The following is a 25,405-nucleotide window of genomic DNA, read 5'->3' on the forward strand; positions in this document are numbered from 1 at the left end:
GGACAGAGCAGCCAGGAGTTCAAGGCCATGTTTAGCTACAAAGCCAGTTCAAGGCCTCCATGCCTCCATAGGCTAATGAGACACACACACACACACACACACACACACACACACACACACACACACACAGAGTAACTGTCCAAAAAAAAAATGAAGAGAAAGAAGGAAAGGGAAAAGGAAAAATCTAGTCATAGCTGCCTTTTACAAACTCCAAGCAGGGCAGTTGTGCTCCAGAATTGTTAGCTGTAGAGGTTTAAAACAAATTCATCACACACAAGCTGGAGCAGAGAGTCTTGAGAGTTTTCAGTTCCATGTACTAATTGAACAAAACATGCTTTAAGCCAGGCAGTGGTGGCACACGCCTTTAATCCCAGCAATCGGGAGGCAGAGACAGGCAGATCTCTGTGAGTTCAAGGCCAGCCTGGTTTATAGAGGGAGTTCCAAGACAGAATCCAAAGTTACAAAAAAACCCTGTCTCAAAGAACAAAAAACAAACAAGTAAACAAAAACACAACAAAACATATGCTTAAAAAAAATTCAGCCGGGCGGTGGTGGCACACGCCTTTAATCCCAGCACTTGGAAGGCAGAGCCGGGCGGATCTCTGTGAGTTGGAGGCCAGCCTGGGCTACCAAGTGAGTTCCAGGAAAGGTGCAAAGCTACACAGAGAAACCCTGTCTCGAAAAACAAAAACAAAAACAAACAAACAAAAAAAATTCAAGTTGAAGGCCCAGCATGATGGCAAACACCTTTGATCCCAGTCTCCGGAGGCAGAGATAGGTGGATCTCTGTGAGTTTGAGGCCAGCCTGGTCTACATGAAGAGGACAGCTAGAGCTACATAGTGAGACCCTTGGCTTAAAAATAAAGAAAAAAATATATTTAGATTGAGAGCTGGTGAAATGTCTGTGTATAAAGATGCCTCTTGCCAAACCTGTCCTGAGTTTGATCCCCAGGTCCCAAGGGATGGAAGTAGAGCAGTGACTCTTTTCAATTGTCCTCTGACCTCCACACACAATTTTATTAAAAAAAAAAAAAATCAGCTAGGCAGTGGTGGCACACACTTTTAATCCCAGTACTGGGGAGGCTGAGGCAGGCAGATCTCTGCAAGTTCGAAGCTAGCCTGGTCTACAGAGCGAGATCCAGGACAGCCAGGGCTACACAGAAGAACCCTGTCTTAGAAAACAAAACAAAAAATAAACAGCCAGTCTGGGAACAAAAGCAATACAATACAAAGAACTCTGGAATAAAGCCTTACATGTTGTCACACACTCACCCAAGTAGCAGAGGCAGGAGGATTGTGGAAAGTTTGAGGCCTAGCTTGTACAGTTACCTCAGGGGTAAAGGGTTCACAAATCTTTCAAGGGAAGGTTTCTAGTAATGTTCAGGGTAAATGGGAAGCCAGCAGAATTCTTAGTGATTATGTGTTTTTCCTCATGTGTTTACTAGTTCCTGGTACCAAGTAGCTTGATCAAAGTCAACACCTTTAAATAAACAAGCACAACTTAGAAGATGCATCTAGTTCTTTTCTTCTAATTTTTAAAAAAATTGTGTTTGTGTGTGTGCGCGCGTGCCTGGAATATGCACGTGTCCCGGTGTTTTGAGACATTGTCTCTCTGTTTCTTATTAACATTTTTTGTTTGTTTGTTTTTCGAGACAGGGTTTCTCTGTGTAGTTTTGGTGCCTGTCCTAGATCTCGCTCTGTAGACCAGGCTGGCCTCGAACTCAGAGATCCACCTGGCTCTGCCTTCTGAGTGCTGGGACTAAAGGCATGCACCACCACCACCTAGTTTATTAACATTTTTTAAAAATAATTTGTTTATACTTATTTTATGTGCATTGTTATTTTGTCTGCATGTATGTCTGTGTGAGGGTGTCAGATTCCCTGGAACTGGAATTACAGTTGTGAGCTGCCGTGTAGGTGCTGGGAATTGAACTTGGGACCTTCTGGAAGAACAGCCAGTGCTCTTAACCACTGATCCATTTCTCTAGCCCGAGACATTTAGTCTCTCTCTCTTTTTCCCAGATAGGGTTTCTCTGTGTAGCCTTAGCTGTCCTGGAACTCACTTTGTAGACCAGCCTGGCTTTTAACTCAAGATCAGCCTGCCTCTGCCTCCTGAGTGCTGGGATTAAAGACTTTTGCCACCACCTGGAGCTAAACTGCTGTCAGCAGCTGCAGTGATCCTCCTGCCTCCCCCACCTCCAGCTTCCCCCAAGGACTAGGGTTTCAGGCTGGCGAATGGCCATCCAGGCATTTTACAGTGTTGGGGATTTGAATTCAGGTCTTCATGCTTGAGCTTACGCAAGTGTTCTTACCCACTGAGCCATCTCTATATTTATCTTTTTTGTTTCTCCAGACGTGGTTTCTCTGTGTAGCCCTGGAACTCAGTCTATTGACCAGACTATCCTGGGACTCAGAGATTCACCTGCCTCCCAAGTGCTGGGGTGTGCTACCATGCCCAGCCACATTTAACTTTCTTTTTTCTTTTCTTTTCTTTTTCTTTTTTTTTTTTTTTTGGTTTTTTTCAAGACAGGGTTTCTGTGTAGTTTTGGTGCCTGTCCTGGATATCACTCTGTAGACCAGGCTGGCCTCGAAATCACAGAGCTCTGCCTGGCTCTGTCTCCCGAGTGCTGGGATTAAAGGCATGCACCACCACCACCACCACCGCCGCCCGGCTCACATTTAACTTTCTTAAAAGATGGTATTATTCTATTTCTATTTATGTATATGCATGTGTACGCAGGTGCCATGAAGGACAAAGGAGAGTTTTAAATCCTTGGACCTGGAGTGATAGCCAGTGTATGGGTGCTGGGAATTGAACTCAGGTCCTCTACAAGAGCAGCCAAGTGCTCTCAACCTCTGAGCCACTCTTTCTGATAGTCCTGCCTCTCCAGTTCTAGACAAGAAGCATAATGTGGGGAGGGGAGAATCCTCAGGTGGTCAGACATCCTTCCTGTCGCAAGGATGTCCAATAGGGAAAAAAAAAGGAAGGCAGGTTGCCAAGGCCTCAGTCAGGCAAGTCCCCTGGAATCCTGGCTCTACGGCCTCAGCAATATTATTTCACCTCAACTGCAAGTCTCTTCCAAGACGGTTGCGGCTTCAGAGAAGTGGCCTCCCACTACCCAGCTCAGGGCCACCTTAGTCAGACAACACTGTCATTTACTAGTGCACAGTGCCCGACATGCCAACTGGGTGGCAGGACTGGCCACCCAAGCAACGGCAGACTTTGTTTTGTGGTGCCAGGGACCTCACACAAGAGGCCAGCTCAACCACTGAGCCTCAGCCATGTCCCAACTGACTCGCAATACCAGCAGTCCTCAGTCTTGCAATTACAGTGCACGGGCACAGGCAGGGCAGAGGCCATGAGGTCAAGTCCATGACGCAACCACAGCTTCTGGCTTATGCTAGGAGGTGAACTCTGACCTTCAGGAAATGGACAAACATCCCATTAACAAGGACTACAAAACAAACCTCAGCGAACTTTTATTTCTATTACCTAGAACTGCTCACAAGGCCAAAGACTTTAACACTGGACACCCCTCCCGCCCACCCAGGGGACACTGACAGCGTCATAGCGTCCCCTCTAGAACGTACCCCCATGCTGAGGCCCCCTCCCCTCTCGCCCACTTTCACTGCAGGGAGGCCTTTCAAGCCTGGAGGGGGTGCTAGTTGGGTCCCGTGCCTGCACGGGTATGAAATGTGGCACACTGGCCAGGCTCCTGTCTCGCCTGGCCCAACGGAGGAGTCGGAAACAGCAGCAGTGTGTCCTGGATTTTCCCAGACATCTCTGGACTGGCACCTACTGCTGGTGGAAGGGGAGGGAGTCAGAATTCACAGTTGTTTTGCTATGTAAAGTGCCTGTCAGTCCTTGGCAACTTCAGCCCAGCAATCCTTTTAAATCCAGGAGAGGGGATGGATGGGACACTGGGGTCGGGGTGGTGTCCTTTGGAAGGATGACTGCAGACAAGGGTCTCCAGAGGCCTTCAAGGTCTTGCAAGAAAATTAGCCTGCTGTTGATGGTTTGGTCTGAGAGCCCAGAGGAAAGCATCAACCTTGAGAAACTGAAGCCAACCCCTCAGTCTGCACCTGGGAATTCCAAGAGGCGCGGCAATGTGGCCAGGAGAAAGAGAACCTTGGTATCTGCCTCTTCCTGGGTGGGCCCTGGTGCCACCTAAGAAAGGCTCATTTTTTGGCAAACATTCTTGGCAGAGCTGGAGGGATCAGAAGAATGGGGCACCAGCCTCTGCGTGGCCATAGTCTAGAACAGGACCTCCTCCCTCCTAGGACTTGACTCTAGCTCCGCGGTGAGGTCCTCAAGAGGCCAGACCTCACCCACAAGACCCAAATACAGACTTCATCAGCATTTACTCCTTCCTCTTCCAACAGCAGAGGGACCAACCTGGGCTCCAACTCTCCAGAGACGGTGTGTGTGTTCTTTGGATATGTTTGGCCCCTCTCCCGGGCCCTACACCAACAGGCATGGGAGAAAAGGGTATGAGGGCAAAGGAGAGAAAAAAAAAACTGAACCAATATTCAGGCAACCCAAAACCAGGCTGCCCAACAGAACAGGCTTTGGGGGAACTGGGCGCACAGACCAGCTGTGAGTCCAACTTTCACATTGATGGGTGGAAGGTAGGTGGGAGGTAATGAAATTGGAGAATGAGGAAGGAGGGAAGGCAAGCTTCCTGGAGTGTGAGTCCCTTGAGGTCTTTGCTCCTTTCCCACAGGGGCAGCAGGGGCTTCCCAGTCCAGGAAGGCCCTAGCACTTGTGGTGCCTGGGGCCCTGCCTGCTGGCACATAAGTCTGAGCTTTTAACCCAGTCATCTTCATCTGTTTTTAGGAGCAGGAAAGAAAAAGGGGCATGGCCTCTTGGGCTTTCCTAGTCTTCTAGCTCCAGGGGCAGAGCTGAGACCCCCAAAGTCAGTGCAACAATCCTGTCCAGTCCAGTGAGAAAAGGAAGGTGTGGCTTGCCTAGGGGGCTGCACAGCACGCACATGCCCATCCCCAGCATTTGGTGGAGGGACATGAGACAGAAAGGGTCCTGGATCTGTCTCCAGACACAGAAGTCCTTGCAGAGAGGACAGTGCCCCAGGGTCAGCCGCTCCGGGTGCTGGTCCCGCACGGGGAGGAGTCAGGTCATATAGCGGGTGATGGCCCGGAGGGCATAGAGCAGGGCTGCTTGCATTCGGGCCTCGAGGAGCAGCAAGTTCACGTGAACCTGAGGCACAGAAAGAACGAGGCTCACTGACAGATGCTCTGCAGCCCCCCCAGGCTACGACTGATTCCCGGGGCACTCGCCTCACCCACACCTCCCACCAGCACTCCCGCCCAACCTGGCGAGGGCTCTGCAATCTGGTGCAGTGACTGCTGAGGAATTCCCCTGTCGTGACTAATGGCTTAATCTCTCAAGTCTAAAAGAAGAGCTACCATTAACTGGCTCCAGGGCAGGATCAAATGTTTCCATACATAGTCTCATGGTGTCTTCCCAACTTTGAAATGCAGGCAGTGTCTCCTCTCATTGTAAAGGGGAAAAGCTCAGAGATGCAAGGTCACGTGCCCAAAGTCACACTGCTTCTATGTGAGGCTTAAGATTCAAACCTATGCCTGCCAAACTGCCATTGAAGGCCCTGTGGGAACACGCCCCCAGTACTCAATTTTAATGAAGTCTGAAATCACACAGTGGAACAGGATTTAACCAAGGACAACAGGCCCAGGTTCCCACTGTGACCCTCACTGAGTGCTACCCTCTGGATATTCTACAGGCCTGGCTTGGCTGTTTTCACATCCATATTGCTGTTACCTTCTCTGAGTGGCGGAAGTGCCTCCAGAAGAGGTTGTACATCCTGCGGGTTGTCTTCTCTGGGTAGCAGGCCACGGTCTTGATATAAATTTTGAGGTTTCTTTCCAGGAGCTGGTTTACCTCCCCATAATCATAGTCATCATATCTGATGGAAAGACCCAGACAGCATTACTCACGATCTGCTCTCAGAAGCAGTACGTCCTACCTACCCCACCCTACAGAAGGAGGAAGAGAGAGCGGCAAGAAAAGCCAGAAGGTTCCTCTTAGAAAAACAGATAGCATCGTATGTCATAGGCCCATAGAGGACCACTCTAGGTAACACTGACAATGAGCATGCTCTATTGAGCTCTGACGGTGCCAGTCACGAACCTACAAACTACATACTCTGTCATATACAATATGTTGTGTTCGCCAATTTCATTTCACTGAGAAGGGAGTGATTTCAAATCCAGCTCTCCTATACTCACTGTTCTACAGTAAAGGAGAGGAAGGTCAGTGCATGTTAGTCCTGGAGAACCAAGTGGTTTAGGGAAAAAGGAGACAGTGCTAATTCCAGACAGGCAAGCTGAGGCCTAGAGAAGGCAATTAACTTGTTCAAAATCCAAAAGCGAGCTGGCAGTGAGTCTAGAAAGTACTTGTCCCTCCCTAGTCCAGCTTCTACGTGTGTATGGAAAAAAGATAGGAAGGAAACACCTGATAATAAAATAAGGTGACCTCCTGGACAATTTTGGTGGGGTTTTTTTGTTTTTTATTCTTTGGTTTTTTTTGAGACAGCGTTTCTCTGTGTAGCCCTGACTGTCCTGGAACTCATTCTATAGACCAGGCTGGCCTTAAACTCACAGAGATTCTTTTGCCGCTGCCTCTCAAGTGCTGGGATTGAAGGTGTGCACCACCACTGCCCAGCAATTTTGGTGATTTTTATTTCTTTTTTCTGTTTTAGGGTGTCACTTTCTTTCTTTCTTTCTTTTTTTTTTAAATTTATTTATTACGTATACAGCATGTATGACTGCAGGCCAGAAGAGGGCACCAGATGTCATTACAGATGGTTGTGAGCCACCATGTGGTTGCTGGGAATTGAACTCAGGACCTTTGGAAGAGCAGTCAGTGCTCTTAACCTCTGAGCCATCTCTCCAGTCCTTTTTTTTTTTCTTTCTTTCTTTAATTAAGGAATTTTTTTCTATCATTTTACATACCAACCACAGATCCCCCACTCTCCCCTCTTCCTGCTCCCCAACCCCCCCCCCCCACACACACACACTTACTTTCTATTTTTATTTTTAGAGTCCTGAAGCCCAGCTGGTGAACTTGTTATACAGCTAAGGATGGCCCTGAACACCTACCTGATCCTTCTGTCTTTGTTTTCCCAGTTCTGGGATTATAGGTGTGAGCAAAAGCAAATAGAGAAAGGAAGCAAGGAAGGAAAGAAGGAAGGAAGAAGGAAAGAAGGAAGGGAGAAGGAAGGGAGGGAGGGAAGGAGGAAAAGAGAAGGAAAAAGCCTGGAGTAGGGGATTAGCTCACACCTGCAATCCCAGCACTGGAGACTGAAATAGATGGACTGCTGTGAATTCAAGGTCAACCTAGACTATTGAGAGACACTAAAGTTCTGTATATATCTTAGATAAGTCATTTTCCTTGGGGGATTTATCTACAAGAACACGTGTGTGAGAGTAGTCAGTGCAAACGGTGTGTAGAAGAGTAAGGCCGAGATGGGGGGGCAGCCCGTGCCAGTAATCTCAATCCCTACGAGACCAAAGAAGCAGAGGGGTTCCAAATTTAGCCAACAGACTCCTTCTTAGGGATAGGGAGAGAGGAGCTAGGGGAGGAAAAAAAGTGTAACAACAAAAAAGAAAAACAAAAAAACCCTACAAACAACCTAAATATTCAACAGTAATTATCTCACATCACTTAAAAAAAACTCTTCCTAGAAAAACCAGTGGACAGGCAATATGGCTCAGTGGGTAAGGGAGCTTGCCATCTAGACTGATGATCCAAGTTTGATCCCTCGGCCCCACATGGTGGAAGGAGAGGACAAACTCCAGCAAGTTTTCTTCTGACCTCCACACGGATACTGTGCCACACACGTGTACGTATACACATATACATACAAGTAAATATAATAAAAATATTTTAATTAGAAAAGATTTAACAAGATAAAAATATAACTCACTATACTATATCGTACAGAGATGACCACACTTAATATTTTAGTGAAAAACCTCCCACATGCCTGGCTCTTGTTCATAATTTTCCTGAGCCGCGTCATAGGTTATGAATGGAAACATCATTATTTAAAGTCTGCTGCTGATGCATATCTGTGCTATCCTTATTTACTACGAGAAAAGATGTGCTATTTTGAAATTTAAACATGAGTCTATAGCAGGGCAGAGTTGGTGCATGACTTTAATCCCAGCAGGCAGATCTCTGTGAGTTTGAGACCAGCCTGCTGGTGTACAGAGTGAGTTCCAAGACAGCCAAGGCTACACAGAGAAACTCTGTCTTGAAAAACCAAAAAAAAAAAAAAAAAAAAAGGGCTGGAAAGATGGCTCAAAGGTTAGAGCACTGGCTGATCCTCCAGAGGTCCTGAGTTCAATTCCCAGCAACCACATGGTGGCTCACAACCATCTAAAATTAGATCTTGTGCTCTCTTCTGGCCTGCAGGCAGAACACTGTATACATAATAAATAAATCTGAAAAAAAAAAAAAAACCAACAACAAAAAAAGAAACAAACAAACAAACCATGAGGCTATGTAGTGTGTACACATGTATACACATGTTTATGTTTGTGTTCGTGTAGAGGTACCTGAATACACATACACACATGAAACCACAGTTAAAGAGCTTTGGGAGAGCAGGCCTGTAAGCCCAGCTCCTAAGAAGCTAACGCAGGGGAATGTCAAGAGCTCAAGGTTGGCCTGAAGCATACAAGTTCTAGGCTAGTCTGGGTTACAGAGTGAGACCTTGCCTCGAAACACCAAAAATAAGTAAGTAAAATGACCTAAAACCAAATACAAAATAAAATAAAAGTGCTTGTCTAGCATGCACACGGCCTTGGGTTCAATCCTCTGTATTGCATGACAAACAAAGCCCTGTTATCTCTGGGAGAGAGCGTAAAGAGTTTTGTTTATAGCATTTGAACAATGAGCATTCACATTAGCTTTAAACCTGCAAAGACATGAACTCAGCCTAAAAATTATTATAAGGCAAGAAGAAAAGAAAAAGTAAAAATGACAGAGTGTTCAAGAAAGATTTGTAGCATCCACGTGACCTTAACCTGGGGGTCACTTGCTCACCTGATGCCAAAGACACAGTGGATGTAGTTCCAGATGGCCCTGCGGAGCATGGAGGTGTCCACATCGCTGTGCATGGCAATGGTATTATAGGTGAGGCTGTAGGCTACCTGAAACTTCTCATCCAGCAGCTGTCCTCCCTCAGGGTAGAGCCGCTGGATCAGTGAGTAGCCATGGTCTTCCCAGGTATAATCCTGAGGAATGAGGGAAGAGGTCAGTGAGCAAGACTTTGGAAGCCCAAGCCTGGCCAGGGATCTGTCCTCTGGACCTCTACGATTCACACCTTAGCTTTGCATAACACACCCTCCCTGAACCACAAATCTGATACATGGCTTGCGCTGGGCCTGACAAACCAACCAGGATGTCCCAGGATGATGACCTTTCTCCTGAATTGGGATCTTTTTGGTCTTCATTGCCCTTATGGGTTTTGTTTTGTTTTGCTTTGTTTTTTTCAAGACAGGGTTTCTTTGTGTAGCCCTGGCTGTCTTGGAACTGACTCTGTAGACCAGGATGGCCTTGAACTCAGAGATCCACCTGCCTCTGTCTCCCAAGTGCTGGGATTTAAGTCATGTGCAACCATGGCCTGGCAGCCTCATGGGTTTTTGAGGGGAGAAGGTACCCACTTTAGAGCCCCTGGAAGCGCCTAGCCCTGTTCTGTACAGACCTAAAGCAGTGAGCAGCACCACCAGCGCAGGGAGCCTCACCTGGGCTCGGAAGGTAGGGGGGGCCTGAGCCCCTCGACGAGTGAAGTCTTCGTATCCAAAAGTGGGGTCTTCCACAAAGCACAGAATGTCTGGGTGCGGAGAGGGCTCCAGGATATCCGCTGAGGGCCATAGCAGATAGAGGTGTCAGTGAGGCTGAGCCTGGAGCACAGCAGGCTCAGAGGGGCAACCGGAGTACAACAGGGGACCACAGAGAGCCTCTCCCCACACTAAGACTTTAGCTGGAGCCGCTCCTGGGGAGGAGGAGACTCCCGCCCAAGAACTCAGGAGGCAAGGCCCCCGTAACAGTAATAGTGGTAGTTCTGTGGGATAGCTCAACCTGGGAAAGGCTCTAAGCTTGGCTCCATCTACCTGACACAGTCCTGAATGGCTAACAGACCAGGAATCAAAGGCCAAGTCTGTACACAAGGCCCATGCTCAGAACCTCTTGGAAGGAGAAGGCATAGTGCATGGAGATGTCTACTCCCATCCAAAGTGTAAAAACAGAGGCAGCCCCTCGCAATGACGTCTGTGATCCTGTACCTGAGGGGGTTACCAGCAGACTTTCTGATTTCTCCAGCTCAAAACGGTTCTCCATTTCCTCCTGGGAAGCCCCCTCATCCCGCAGCAGACTCTCCTGCAGCTGCCTCATGCGTTCCATCAGAGCCTCCACATCGCGGGCCGCTTCAAAGCCCTGTAGAGAGGACCCAGGAATTACCAGCTAGTCCTCTGGAAAACTTCACTCAGATTTCCCACATCCCAGGCCTTCCTGAGTGACCAGAAAGGACTAGAGCAGTCTGGGAGCCGCCACACCGGGCAGCTCACAGTCTGCGAGTCTTCCACAGGGACATTTATAAGGCCAGAGAGGAGACAGGTGTCTTCCTTCAGTTGTAATTTACAAGGTTTCTGAGTTTTGTTTGTTTGAGACAGGGTATTCACTATGTAGCCCTGGCTGTCCTGGAACTTAGGATGTAGACCAGTGGCCTTGAACTCACAGAGATCTGCCTGCCTCTGCATCCTGAATGCTGGGATTATGGCAGTTTCTGTTGATTGGTGGGTTTTGTTTTCTTGCTTTTTTTTCTTTAATATTTTTATGTGCATTTGTGTTTTGCCTGCATTCATGTCTGTGTGAGGGTGCCAGATCCCCTGGAACTGGAGTTGCAGACAGTTGCGAGCTGCCATGTAGGTGTTGGGAATTGAACCTAGGTCTTCTGGAAAAATAGCTAGTTCTCTTAACCACCAAGCCATCTCTCCAGCCTCTGCTGTCTGGATTTTGGTGCTGTTGCTGATTGTTGAACGCAAGGCTTCACACAGACTAGGCAAACAGCCACCACTGAGATATACGAAAACCCAAATTTTGTATAGTCAACTGAACAAAAACATGTCAGACATGGTGACTCACAGTGAGAGGACGGGGATGTGGGGAATCACCATGAGGCTAGCGCGGGCCACAGAGTAAGACCCTGCTTCAAACAAAATTACAAAACCAAACCCAAAACACCCACAAATAACCACACCAACACATCAGCTGGCACAACGGTGCACACCCATAGTCTCAGTACTACTTGACTCCACGGTAAGTTCGAGGCCATCCCAGGCTCAACGCCACAAACAAACCAACAGAACCCCAGCGGACTGCGGTCCTCAGAGGCTGTGTGCTGCTGTTAGGTCAAGCACATAGTGCCTCACTTACTCCTCACAACCCACCGTGGCTAGGTCTTTATCCCCATGTCACATTAAAAACAAAAACAAAAAAATCCTGAGTTTTAAAGCCAACCACTTTTGCTGTAGCCTCTCACTGTGAGGAGATGGGGAACCTGTGGTTTCTAGTCCCAGAGCAAAGGCCGCACCAGCTTCCTCCCACACCAAGACCCAGGACCATGACTTACCCCAGAGTTGTTCAATGGGTCCCCACTTGGGGGACTGCCTTGCTCGCTGGGGGGCGAGGGTGCCTGTGAGGCAGGGCTGCCCTCTGCATCTCCTTCAGGAAGTATTCCACAGCCAAACACGAAAGAGGCCAGAGAGTGGCAGTGGGTTAGCAGGACCAGAGCCTGGATGAGCTCAGCTAGGGACCAGCTGTGCTCGCCAGTCTTCAGTAAAGCCTGGAAGGGAGAGAGAGCTAACCGGCTTAGTGGCTGCCCCTGGGTTGCCCCCGTCCAGCCCCCCGTCCTGCCCCGGCTTCCTCAGGGTCCCAACTCTCTGCCTACCACACCTGGATGTGCTCCTTCGTGATGAGCCACGGCCGATGCGCCAGCAGCTTGTTGATCTCGCTGAGTTTGCGGAGCTTTTCAGGGGCCCGGTGGAGGCCCAGCAGCCACTCGGGGTCACCGCCAGTCTGCAGGAACTCAGTCATGTGGGAGCCCACCAGGTAAGAACACTGGTGGCGGGCAGCAGCCTGTGAAGGGAGTTGATAAGCCTGAGTTAACGTCCCTCTGGGCACCATTCTGGAAAGATCCCCTTGAGATCTAAGGGGTAGAAAAAAAAAAATCTATGTTCTAACTTCATCTGACCCCTTTGTTCCTCAGTTTCCCCATCTGCAAAACGCACACTTAAAGACGCCTCTCCTCTCTTCAAAACCTAAAATTCCATGGACATCATCAGGTAAAGCTAGATACTTTCTCTTCACCTAAAAAAATCAACTCAGCAGAGTCCCAGCAAATGAATCTGAAGCTAGACCATTTGGCCACCCCTGAAAGCACCAGGCCCAGATAAACTTACCATGATGGCAATGTAGTGGCGCCAGGAGCTGGCCAGGGGCCCATCTGTATGCAGCAGCAGATAGTGCAGGCGCCAGAAGCTGCTAAGGTAGTCAGGGTGGAGACCCATCACCACTGCCAGGTTGTCCACCCGTCCTGAAGACATCAGAGTCTCAAGTCCCAGGTGCTGCTCCAGGCTCTCAGCTCCTTCCTGAAGAATCTGCTAGGAAAGAGGAGAGCATGGGTTCGCTTCTGCCCCCATCCAGAGCAACGTCTTCCTTGTTCTGTATACACAGTTGTAGTATATAGATATAACAGCAGGAGACTGAACACTGCCATCACGTCCAAGAGAGGAAACTGATCAAACAAACACTGATTAGGCAGCTGATATGACTTAGACATGTCTATCGATGTCCAAGTATATGTATCAACTCACTCAATCCTCGAGACGGCTAGGAAATTAGAGTCCAATTTTCTTTATTTTATTTTGTAATGATTTTTTCCCCCAATGCTGAGGATCAAACCTAGGGCTTCATGCATGCTAGGCTAATATCCTACCACTATGCTATGTCCCCAGGCCCTTCCCCCTCCCCACCCCCTTTATTTTATATATTTCAAGACAAGGTTTCTCTGTGTAACCCTTGCTGTCCTAGAACTCACTCTGTAGACCAGGCTGTCCTAGAACTCAGAGATCAGCCTGCCTCTGCCTCCAGGGTGCTGGGATTAAAAGTATGCGCTACCCCTACCTACTCTTCTCCCTTTTTATAGATGAAGATTTAGTCAGAGAAATTAAGAAGAATGGTTGCTGGAGACTGGGGAGTAGCTCAGTGGTAAAATGAATGCTTAGCATGTATGAGGCCCTGGGTTTGATCCCTGGCAATAAAAAAAAAAAAAAAAGAATGTATAGTTTCTCCTGTCTTCATAGGATTTCTCTTCTAATACGGCAGATGCAGACAGCCATGGAGGGTTGGGGGACGTGCAGAACATGTCATGCACAGGTCCTGAGTGTCTTCTCATGTAGAGCTGTTTAACTTCATGGGACTTTTTTTTTTTTTTTTTTTTTTTTTTTTTTTTAAGGATTCAGGGTCTCATGTAGGTCAGGCTGGCCTCAAACTTCTGATCCTCCTGCCTCTATCTCCCAAGTGGTGGGGTTATAGACATGCACCACCACGACCATTTTTGTGGCACTAAGGATCTAAGCCAGGGTTTTGTAGAGGCCAGGCAAGCACTCTAGCATCTGCACTGAGCTATATACCACAGCCCCTTTTCCTCCTTTTTTCCTTTTCTTCTTATTTTTTTATGTGGAGCTGGGTACCAAACCTGGGCCTTGTGCATGGTAAGCAAGTGTTCTACCACCGAGCTGCATCCCCAGCCCTGACTGATTCATTCATCTAACAGATAGCTATCCAATTATGAATCTCCTTGAGTGTTTGAACTTGTCCTGTGAGGTGAATACTATTATTTTCCTCCATTAATAGATGAAGAAACCAGATCTGCTTGAAGTCACAGATCTGATAAATGACAGAAACAGGATTCTAATCTAGATGAACTCCAAGGCCTCTTTCTTTCTTTCTTTCTTTCTTTCTTTCTTTCTTTCTTTCTTTCTTGTTGTTAAAATAAGAGTTATTTATAAGTGGAAAAAATAAAATACAAGAACAACATGTGAGGTTAAAATGCTGGGATATAGATGTAAATACCAGCGGGTGGTTGTTTACCTTACTTCACAAAGGAAGGGGAAGAGAAGTTAGATGTTTTGTTAGCAGGCCACAAACCATTTGGCCTACATGTAAGACAGCAGAAACTCAAGACCAGACTAATCGACACAGTGAGTTCTAGGTAGGCCTAGTAGAGTAAGACCATCTCAAAACCAGAAAAACAGGAAACGAAAACTCCATCGCTGTATAACAAATCCCTCTGTATGTGTATTCTGAAGGCATTCCCATGTTACCCAAGCACTAGAATGCAAGCTCCATAATGGCAAAGTTTTTTTGTCCCGTTCCTTCCCCCCCGCCCCCCATACAGGGTTTCTCTGTGTAGCTTTGGAGCCTGTCCTGGAACTCGAGCTGTAGATCAGGCTGGCCTCAAAATCAGAGATCCACCTGGCTCTGCCTCCTGAGTGCTGGGATTAAAGGCGTGTGCCACCACCACCCAGCTATGACAAAGATTTTGTCTATCTTACTTTCTATCCCTGGTTCCTAGGTCAGTGCCTGACACTGAGTCACAATTGAATCGCTATCTGTTAAATGAGTGAATGAGTGGGGGCTAGAGATGTGGATCAGGGTGGGTGGAACACCGGCCTAGCATGTGCGAGGCACTAGATTTGACTGTTAGCACAGAGTAAAGTAAACACATAACAATGAGCTAAATGCAGTGGCCGGCAGCTGTCACCCCAGCATGAGGAAGGCTGAGGCGGGAAGATCACTCACTGTGAGTGAGGTCAGCCAGGCTACAGAGTTAAGAACCTGTTGCAAAATCAAAATAACAACAGAGTGAAGGATGAACCAATTTTGTAGATGAAAAAGAGATATCCCTGCTGTAAAGAACACAACAAAAACAGGCTTTGAACCATGACCTTGGTTCTGTGGTTATGTGACCAGAGGGAGCTTGCTTTCCCTTCCCCACGCACCACCCCCCCTTTTTGAGAAAGTCTTTCTCCTCATCCCTGATGGAGCTATGGAGCCCAGGCTAGCTTCAAACCTATAGCAATCCTCCTGCCTCTGCTTTCCCAAGTACTACGATTACAGGCATAAGCCACTGTGTCAAGTGAAACCAGTGCTCTGGACACCTGAAAACAATAAGCAGATGCTAATTTTAGAGCATATTTTTGGTAATATATACACTTTTATAAGTGATCATGGGTCAGACGAGACATAGATATATCTCTTGTCTTATTACGTAGAAATAAGCACTAGTTTGGGAATCTCAAGTCTGGCTGTGTCACTATCATTTCACACACACAACCCCACCCCAGCCCCAAGGTGTGTCTTTGGAGCCTGTGTAGCTTTGGTGACTGTCCTAGAACTCACTCTGTAGACCAGACTGGCCTCAAACTCACAGAGATCTGCCTGTCTCTGCCTCCCGAGAGCCACCACTGCCCGGCTTTCAAGAGTCTTTTTTATGAAACTAAATAAATCAGGAGTGGGAAAATAAAAGATCCTGATCTACCTGTGTTCAACAGCTTTTCCTCCGAGGGACCAAAGACTCCTACCCCGCTTCAAACTCACCTCCTCCACTGGAATGAAGGCGCTGGGTCCTCGAGGGCCTCGCCGAGCCCGGCCCTCCTGGTGTTCCTATGGAAAACCACATGGAGGTCATTTGCCTGCTAGCCTCCTTCGCCAACCCTGGGACACTGCGTTCCTAAACTACCTTCTTGGTACACCCTGCATGGAGCAGCCAGGGGGTAACATTTAGACCCATTTGGTGAGTAGCAAGTGGGTGAGAAAGCAGGGCTGACCTGCTCAGAACTCAGCAAGAACCCGGAACCCCGGCATGGTTGAGTGGGAGCGACCCGGGGAAGGAAATAGTGTCATGTTGCCTATCTCCAGGAGGCCAGTGTCTTTGCAGTCCTAGAAGCCAAAGAGACGGCTCGGTGGGTACAGGTGCTTGCCACCAAGTGTGAAGACCTGGATTCAATCTCTGGGCACCCACATTAGAAAGAGACCTGACTCCTACAACCTGTCCTCTGGTCTCCAACACACACACACACACACACACACACACACACACACACACACACACACGCTGTGATTTATGCACACATCCATTTTGTAAAACAAGAGATTAGACCATGTAGCACATGCCTTTAATCCCAGCACTGAGGAGGCAAAGACAGAGGATCTCTGAGTTCCAGGCCAGTGAGGGTTACGTAGTGAGACAATGTCTGGGCCTCATGGGGAGACCTTTTTAAATAAGAACCCTTTATATTCCAAAGCCAGTTACCACTCTACAGGCCTATGAAAAAGCTTCAATTCTTCTCAAATAATCAGTTTTCTTACTCTTTTCATTTTTTCTTCAATGCTAAGGATGAACCTAGGCATGACGGTTGGTGGCTGGGCACATTCTACACTGAGCTGCACCTGTCACAGCCCTGCAAGCGGTCTTTTGTTGATCCTTCCCGCCACATCTTCTAGGCTATCACCACTCTGAGCCTCACAACTGTCCCTGCCTGCACTACTCTGCTCTCTCCTCTCCATCCACTACCCAGCACCCATTTGATACCCGTAACCAGATTAACTTTCTCAAGTATGAATCTGATCCAGTCACTAAAAACCCAACCTCCCCTTCCCAAAGGCTTCCAGATAAACATGTGGTCCAGCCACATCCCTTTGGAGCTGAACAGCTCTCCCAGCTCTACTGTCCGTGACCCCACATTCCCCGTGTTTCTGCTTCCACAAGCACTGCCCACTAAGGGCCTCTTTTTAGTTGCTTTGCTCCCACATCACATTTTGTGGTGAGCAGGGCCAGGTCATTCATTCTGCTCTATGAATGAGAACAGAAAGCAGAGTGGCGGGGACAGGGACGGACATAGACACATAGACACACACACACACACACACACACACACACACACACACACACACCCCAAGTGGGATGTGCAGGCTGGTGGCAGCTATTCTGACCTGAGCTTATTTGAGCCAGAGCCATGTGTTCAATGAAGCTGCTTCTCCTGCTCCTAGAGATGAGGTCTGGGAGAACATTCTATTTATTCTCTTAGTTGCTGAATGTCAGCATGGGGCTCTCCATACCAGCCTTGACATAATTGACCCAAATAACAGTTCTGCCTTCACTACAAAGGGACTGTCCCCCAGACCTTTCTCCTGGCAAGATCCAGGCTTAGTACTTCAGATGTTCAAGGACCCAAAATTATAACTCCAGCCTTTTATTCTTTAAGTGGCCAAAAGTCCCCAGAAGGAGAGGCGACCTCTGGGGTCTACGAGATAACAAAAGAAAGAAGTAAGGAGCCTAGAGGCCTAGGTGTGCATACTGGTTCTGCTGCTAATTTGCTGTGTGGCCTGGGAAAGTTATTTAGGCTCTCTGAGGTCTGGATCCTGAGGACAGGACAGAAGGGGACTAGGCTGACATACTTTTTTTTACAGACAGTTTCTCTGTGTAGCCCTGGTTGTCCTGGAACTGACTCGCTTTGTAGACCAGGCTGTCCTTGATCCACCTGCCTCTGCCTCTCGAGTGAGTGCTGGAATTAAAGGTGGCATGCACCACTAGCCTCCATGCAGGCCCTTCAACCCACACTGCTAAGAGGTAGCAGGTGAGGCTGGTCTGAGGGCACACAGAAACACCACAGTCCCCAAGCACTCTCTCTACAGCTGCTCCCCCCCTCCCTTACTTGAGAAAATGCCCAACAGCTCTGTCTGGGAGATAAGAACTGCTGACTCCACAGACTGGGCCTCCCTCATCCAGAGGACCTGAGGGCAGATAGCCAAACACCTGTAATACCAGCACTGGGGAGGAGGCTGAGGCAAGAGGATCAGGAGTTTGAGGCCACCCTGGGCTACACAGTGAGATGTTGCCTCTAAACAAGCAAACAAAACCACTGGGGTGTATGTGGAATATGCAAATATTAAAATTCTAAGATGAAAAATTAAAAAGAAAAGGAGAAAAAGGAAACCACAGCAGCAGAGGCAGAGAAATCAGGGCCTCTGGATGTTCGGGAAAGAGACTGCCTTAGGGTCATCTGAGTTTCAAGTCTGAGCCAGGAGCCAACAAAGGAAGGAAACCATACCCCTGGGTCTTTTTTTTTTTTTTTTTTTTTTTTTGGTTTTTCGAGACAGGGTTTCTCTGTGTAGCTTTGCGCCTTTCCTGGAACTCGCTTTGGAGACCAGGCTGGCCTCGAACTCACAGAGATCCGCCTGGCTCTGCCTCCCAAGTGCTGGGATTAAAGGCGTGCGCCACCACCGCCCGGCCAACCCCTGGGTCTTAAGTGATGGTTCTAGACCCATCAGTATTTCTCAGGAAAATAATAATAATAATAATAATAATAATAATAATAATAATAATAATAATGTAGAGCTGACCAAAGATAGGAGCTTTGGAGGCTGGGACCATAGCTGCTCTGTGGAGTGTTGCCATGGAGGGAGCCGAGAGCACAGCTCAGGCAGCCATGCTGCACAAGGCCCTGGGTTCAAGGCTTAGCACAAATAATAAATAAATAAAATAAAAATCGATAGCTCCACTCATCAGTTAGCTATGTGAGCCTCAGTTTCCTACCTGAATAATGGGACTTGCACTGGGTAGCCACAGGATTTAATGGGACTAAGCCACACCATTTACCTCAGCACATCCACCAGGGAGAGCATTAACTTCATTGTTATTTCAGACAAGAGCTTCTCTGCCCCAGCGTCCATTAGAATCCCTTTGTGAAGTGGTATACAGGAACCAAAGTCCCACCTCCAGCAATCCACCCGGAGAGGGAGGGGGGTCACTGTTGGTGCCACTTAGCGATTCCTCTCTCAGGTACAGAGTACAGTGATGAGTGCTTTCCAGGGAAAATCAGAATTAATTTGTCCATTTGACAATATTTTGGTGACTATATTACAGGCAGTGTGAATACAGCTGTGACAAGACAACGTCCCAGCCAGCTTTCCCGTCATTTCAGTTCCCAGAGAGAAAGCAAACACATGATGAAAAGGTGAAACAGGGTGGTGAGTAATGACAGAGTGGGAGCGTGTGTGTGTGTGTGTGTGTGTGTGTGTGTGTGTGTGTGTGTGTGTGGTATTTTAGTTTAACAGGACAGGAAAAACCACTGGGGAGGTCGCTGACCTGCCAGGTAGGTTGCGAAGGCAGCAGAGCCTTGTGAAGATGGAGGGGATACTGGAAAGTCCTGAATGCAAGACTAGGGTTTGGAATCCATGGCTCCAGTATCCTGAATGCTCCCTTGACCTTGACATGGGGCAAGTCCAGGGGAAGCTGGAGGAGCAGGCTCTCACTGCCAAGAGGTGGCACCATCAAATCAGCCCCCCTCCCATTCCCTGGGACAGACCGTCAATAACAATGTTGAGTAATAACAGGAGTAGGTATTCCCTGGTTCTACTGGCCTATGCACTGACCTCATGTGTACTAACTATCAGGATTTGAAGGTAAAAGCTGCAACTAAAACTTTACAGATAAAGGTGCAAGTCACTTCTGGTCACTCAGCTAGGAAGGAAGTGGGAGGGGGGTGAATACAGAGCAGGTCCCTGCTGGTATGGAAGCCATTCCCCATTCTCAACAACCAAGATTTATGAACCAGCGCCCGGGACTGGCCAAGAATGAGGGCCTCTTATCTACTTAAGCCTTAGGAATTCACCACCCCCACCCCCAACCCCAACCCCTTCCAGGAGAACTCTTGTCTTGAGGACACAAAGGGTCTAGTTTCCTGTAGTGGATCCACTGTCTAGTACACTAGTCTAATACTAGAGTCCAATAGAACTTTTGGGCCTGGAGCAACGGTTTAGTGGTAAGACTATTTTCTACTCTTTTGTTTTGTTTTGGTTTGGTTTGGTTTTAGTTTTCTCGAGACAGGGTTTTCTGTGTAACAGCCTTGGCTGTCTCTCTGTAGACCAAGCTGGCCTTGAACTCACAGAGATCCACCTGCCTCTGCCTGGGATTAAAGACATGCGCCACCACTGCCTGGCTCAACAAATAACTCTTTAAAGAGTACAGGGGCTGGAGAGGTGGCTCATCGGCTAAGAGCACTGGCTGCTCTTCCAGAGGACCTGGGTTCAATTCCCAGCACCCACATGTTAGCTCATAACTGCCTCTAACTCCAGTTTCAGGGAACACGACACCTTCACATGGACACACATGCAGGTAAAACACAAATGAACATGAAATAAAAATAATAAATTATTTTTAAAAAGAAGAGAAAAAGAAAGAAAATGCCTCTACCAGATTGGCCCATAGGCAAGTCTGTGGGGGCATTTTCTTTTTTTTTTTTTTTTTTTTTTTTGGTTTTGCGAGACAGGGTTTCTCTGTGTAGCTTTGCGCCTTTCCTGGAACTCACTTGGTAGCCCAGGCTGGCTTTGAACTCACAGAGATCCGCCTGGCTCTGCCTCCCGAGTGCTGGGATTAAAGGCGTGCGCCACCACCGCCCGGCTTTTTTTTTTTTTTTTTTGGTTTTCATTTTCTTAAAAAAAAAAAAAAAAAGTACAAATAGAGCTTTCTACATGGGGGAATGTTTTGCATCTGTACTGTCTCATACACACGGTGGTCCCTAGCCGTTCTTCACGCCAAGCATTTGAAATATGACTACAACAACAAAAATCTTGAATTTTTGCTTAACAATTTGAATTTAGCTTAATTAGTTATTTTTTTGAGACAAAGTTTTGATATGTAACTTTTAAAATTTTCAATCCCCCTGCCTCTGCATCACACTAGTTCTAAATTTTGTTTTGTTGTTCTACAGGCAGGGGTGGAACTCATCCTGCAGATGTGAACTCCGAGCAAGACTCCTAGATGCTAAGATTACAGATGTGTGCCACCATGCCTCGAGTTACCAGCTCTAATTTTTGTCAGACGTGGCTAGGGGCTGCCTGCCATATTGAAGAGCACTCCTGAGGAGGCAAGATTCCAGCCCAGCCTTAGAGACAAAGACAGGCAAACCCAGAGGGGCAAGTCACCAGTGGCTTTTCCTCCTTTTCCAACTGAGGGATCACAAGGCAGCGGAACAATGAGGTTAGATGGCTCTCCGGGAGGACTCACCAGGGGGTCTTTAGACCCTTGGTAAAAGGGACTGCCCCCCTCAGGGAACACCCCCTGGCTCCTAATTCAAGTTCTAGCTAGACAGTAACTTTTGTGTTAAACTCAAGAGCTCCCATCCTATTTACATCTGATCCATATGAGTTTGAAAGTTATGGGGCGTATTTTTCATACGGGAGTCAAGTGCCTGGCCTCTCCAAGGCCCCCCTTCCCACTCTACCCTAACAGTTTCTGGAAATGGCACCAGACCTGGCGATTGAAACTCAGCACAAACTGACTTCCCAGAGTGCTGTTCACCAGCTGCAGGGGCCCCTCTGAGTCGCCCAACCTTTGTTCTTGTTCTCTGGAGTCTGCCAGCCCCAGGACTCAGCTAGAGACACCTGCTAAGTCATTCTATCAGCTGGGAAGGTCTGGTATTGCTCACTATCTGTCAGCTGAATCCAGAAAGGAGCCTGGGTTTAAACCTGAGGTAAAGACATAGAAGCAGCCCCAGCAGAGAGGCAGGCAACATGGACCGGCCCCAGGCTAACGTGCTTTACATGTTTGATCTCACAAACACCTTATTTCCTCTCAATCATCCTGAGACAAACAGAACTTGTTGTCCCTTCTTTAGAGACAAGTGACCTAAGCTCAGAGTGGTCCCTTTCTTACCCGGTGGGGCTTCAGAGCCTCGACAGTCCAATTAAACACTTAGTTGCAAAGGACTGTTAGCCCAGCAGGGAGGCAGAAAGAAAGGCCTCGCTTATGTGGAACTAGCTCACAATGGAGAAGAGACTGGAAGCAGTGTGCAAAGGGACTCATCTGAAGGAAAGCTCTTCTGAGGAAGTGATGTTTGAGGAAGTTATTCTAGAATCCAATATGGTTTTGAAAACATACCACTCAAGGCAAGAGTCTTGAAACTTTCTGGAGACAGGCATATCTGAAGGCCTTGACACTTTGAAAGTGGGTCTGAAACTGTTGAAGAACTATCCATCTGGTCCTTCCCTGAGTCTTGACACTATAATCTGGAAGATGGGTACCCTATCTTCTCAGGATTCTACTCAAAGCAGACACCTTTAAGGACATCTTTCCATCTTTTCTTTCTTCTTTTCTTCTTTTTATTTTATTTTACTTTATTTTATTTTGGTTTTTTTGAGACAAGGTTTCTCTGTGTAGCCCTGGCTGTCCTGGAACTGGCTCTGTAGACCAGGCTGGCCTAGAACTCAGAGATCCACCTGCCTCTGCCTCCCAAGTGCTGAGATTAAAGGTGTACACCACCACTGACCAGCAGATGGTGGTTTTTTTTTTTGGTTTTTCAAGACAGGGTTTCTCTGTGTAGTTTTGGTGCCTGTCCTGGATCTCGCTCTGTAGAACAGACTGGCTTGGAACTCACAGAGATCCGCCTGACTCTGCCTCCAGAGTGCTGGGATTAAAGGCCTGTGCCACCGCCACTCGGCTCAGATTGTCTTTTCTTGAGGGAGCAGAGGATGTAGAAATGTTGCAAGCATTACCAGCTTTCTCCAATACTGTAAAGAGACTTTCTTAAATCCAGTGTTGGGGGACACCTGTAACTCCAACACTCAGAAGGCTGTGGTGGGAAGATGGTCATGAGGCCAGACTATCTGATCCTGTCTCATGAGATCCTGTCTCAAAATGGGGGGATTGGGGGAGGTTTCCTCTAAGGCACCTCATCTCGCTTGGATCCTACCCAAACCACCTGAGATTTTTTTTCCCTACTAGGCACTGTGGGGAGAGACATGGGCTGGCTCTCCCTCTCAGGCAGCAGAGAATATTCAGGAAGTCCCTTGAGAGGCACTGGGGGTGGGGAGGGGATGTCTGCTAAGCCAGTCTGACAGAAGCTAGCATTTTAAATGCAATGGCATGTTCCCTGCAATAAAAATGTTCCAGGCACACAGCTTCAGGCCTTTACTTGTACTTTAAGTTAATTTGTTCAACAGTCTCTTAGAGATTCCATCAAATCCCTAAGCAAGAGACTGCAGTCAGAGTGATCACTTGGCCAAGATAACCCGGCAAGGAAGTGGTGGGTGGGACTAGAAGCCAGCACTCACCCCGGTGCTCAGGTGCTCCCACTAACAACGGAGGTGCTCCCACTAAACAACGGTGTTCACAAAGCTGACAGACAAAAGTGACCAGAAAAGGACGGGCAGGAGCGAGGGGTCGTTTCTTTCTTTTTCTTTCTTTTTTTCTTTTCTTTTTTTAGAAAGCAGAGGGGAATGAGCTTTAGGCAAGGCTACCAGGCAGTTTGGTAGAGAGCAGCCATCCCCTGGGTGGCAGTCTGAATGATAACGGCCCAGAGAGGGGTCGTTTCTTCACACAGATTCCTAAATCATTTGGAGGAACCACCCACCACCGGATGGAGAATCCCCAGAAATGACACTCCGCAGACATGGGCAGAGATTTTCTTAGGGTCACCCATACACCTTAGGACTAGCACTCTACTCACTAGCACTCTGCCGCTCTGTCAATACACCTTCCACACTGTTCTAGACTTAGAAAAAACAAAAACAGTGTCTTCTGCAGTGCCAAGCATTCTCCAATATCCTCGACATACACAGGCCAAAGGATGAGGGTTAAGTTTAAGAAGCCTCTCTCTCGGGCCCTTTTGGGCTTCAATGTTCTCATTCTGTAAAATGGGGCTCAGTACGGTTTGTATTCGCTGTCTTTGTCAGACAAAACCCTGGCATATAGCAGGCTCTCCAGAAATAATAGACGGCGTTCATTGTCGAGTCTGCCGGGTGGAAAAGGGGGCTTTATAACAGCAGTATACCTTGTCTCCCTGCTAAGTCCCTCTATTCTCTGAGGAGACAGCAAAACAAACTTTGAGGACCCCAGAACATTTTAATAGGAAGCAGCCTGAGACTTGTTAGTCTTCGGGAGTCGGGACCAAGGGTTATCCGCTTTCTCCCCCAGCTCTGGCCGCTGCCGCCGAGGATCAGGCGGCCAGCCAAATCCCTAAAGCACTCCGGCCAATTTCAAGATCGGAGGTGCAGGTGGGGACTGGGGAAGGGGCTAGATCTTCGCTGGCCAGTCCCAGATGGCTCAGTCCCTTTTCATTTCGCGGTCGGTGCAGAAACCGATCCTAGAAAGAGCTCCTGGCCCGCCTGCCCCCACCCAGAGGAAGGGAATCTGCGGAAGGAGGCGGGGAGGAGGAGTGGTCGGGTCTCTCCGGCCGGGATTTGCCTGGACTTGACGACGCTCGCTCCACCAGAGCACAAACCCAGAGAGCCACGAGGAGGCGTCCCCTCTCATTGGCCGGGAGTCCGAAGGAGCCACGGAGGGCTCCGCAGCCCCCTCCCCCCACAGGGGGGTAGCGAGGGCAAAGGGAGGGGAGGGGGAGAGAGACCGGAGGCTGCAGTTGATGCAACCTTAGTGCTAGCTTACGTGCTTCCAGACCCTAAGCCCGGTGGGAGCACCAGACTTAGCTCGGGACAGCCCGAAGCTCGGCTGTGGCTGGAGAAGAGCGGTGTCGCCCGGCGGCTGCTTACCTCTCGGGTCCCGGGGCCCGCGACGCCGCCCCTGGCGAACGGCAGGTAGCCCTTGATCTCGGCACGGCACTCGGAGTCCGCAACGATCATGGTGTGCGTCAGGACCCAGCCGCGGCTCGTCCGCGCCCGGGGCACCCGAGGGGGTCTGGGGCGGGCGCTCGCAGGAGGCCGGGGTTAGGGGTCGCCGGGGAAGCTCGAGAACCCCGGCGTGTCTCTCGGGATGCCGAGAACCGGCGCTACCACGCTGGACACTCCTTCCAGCGCGGCTTGGGGAACTGCGGCCGGCCTCGGAAGCCTGGGGTTGGCCGCGGCGCGGGGGTTTTCACGGCCCTGAGTGCCTCGGAAGTCCGCAGTGGCCAGCGCTGCTCGCGAAGCCGGCGCTCCTCAGCATCCCCACCGCGGAACTGCCAGCGCTCACCGGGCTCTGTCAGCCCGCTGCGGTCCCCGGAGGAGGGCGGGGACAAAAAAGCCCCACGGAGCAGCCAATCAGATGTCTGTTTCCCGGGGAGGCGGGGCCGACACCGCCCTCCGGAGCCAACCGTCTCTCCAATCAGCATCGAGAAGCACCTGGGAACTCTGGGAGCTGTAGTTGGCCTCGCACAGATGCTGCAAACTTTTGCAAGAAGGGTTAGTCAGACCTCTGGCAATACCAGACGAGAGTGACAGCCCAGGGAGTCATTAGGGCTGCGTGATGAAACGGGACTTCACTGGGCTGGGCCAGACAGCCAGGTGTGAAATCCCTTCCGA

At 48.8% G+C, this 25,405-nt stretch overlaps 1 protein-coding gene across 1 annotated transcript; it reads right to left on the reverse strand.

Moving 5' to 3' along the window:
- Nucleotides 1-4,727: 4,727 nt before the first annotated feature.
- On the reverse strand, nt 4,728-25,078 carry Sesn2 (sestrin 2). Its single transcript, XM_059256154.1, has 10 exons — nt 24,659-25,078; nt 15,707-15,772; nt 12,505-12,702; nt 11,999-12,181; nt 11,676-11,888; nt 10,330-10,480; nt 9,790-9,908; nt 9,089-9,279; nt 5,798-5,942; nt 4,728-5,215 (listed from the first exon to the last, which is right to left on the reverse strand). The coding sequence occupies exons 1-10, from the start codon at nt 24,746-24,748 to the stop codon at nt 5,129-5,131; spliced, it is 1,443 nt and encodes a 480-aa protein (XP_059112137.1). The 5' UTR covers nt 24,749-25,078; the 3' UTR covers nt 4,728-5,128.
- Nucleotides 25,079-25,405: the final 327 nt, after the last annotated feature.

This window comes from Peromyscus eremicus, chromosome 2 (genome assembly GCF_949786415.1).
Source record: "Peromyscus eremicus chromosome 2, PerEre_H2_v1, whole genome shotgun sequence".
Lineage (NCBI taxonomy): Eukaryota > Metazoa > Chordata > Mammalia > Rodentia > Cricetidae > Peromyscus > Peromyscus eremicus.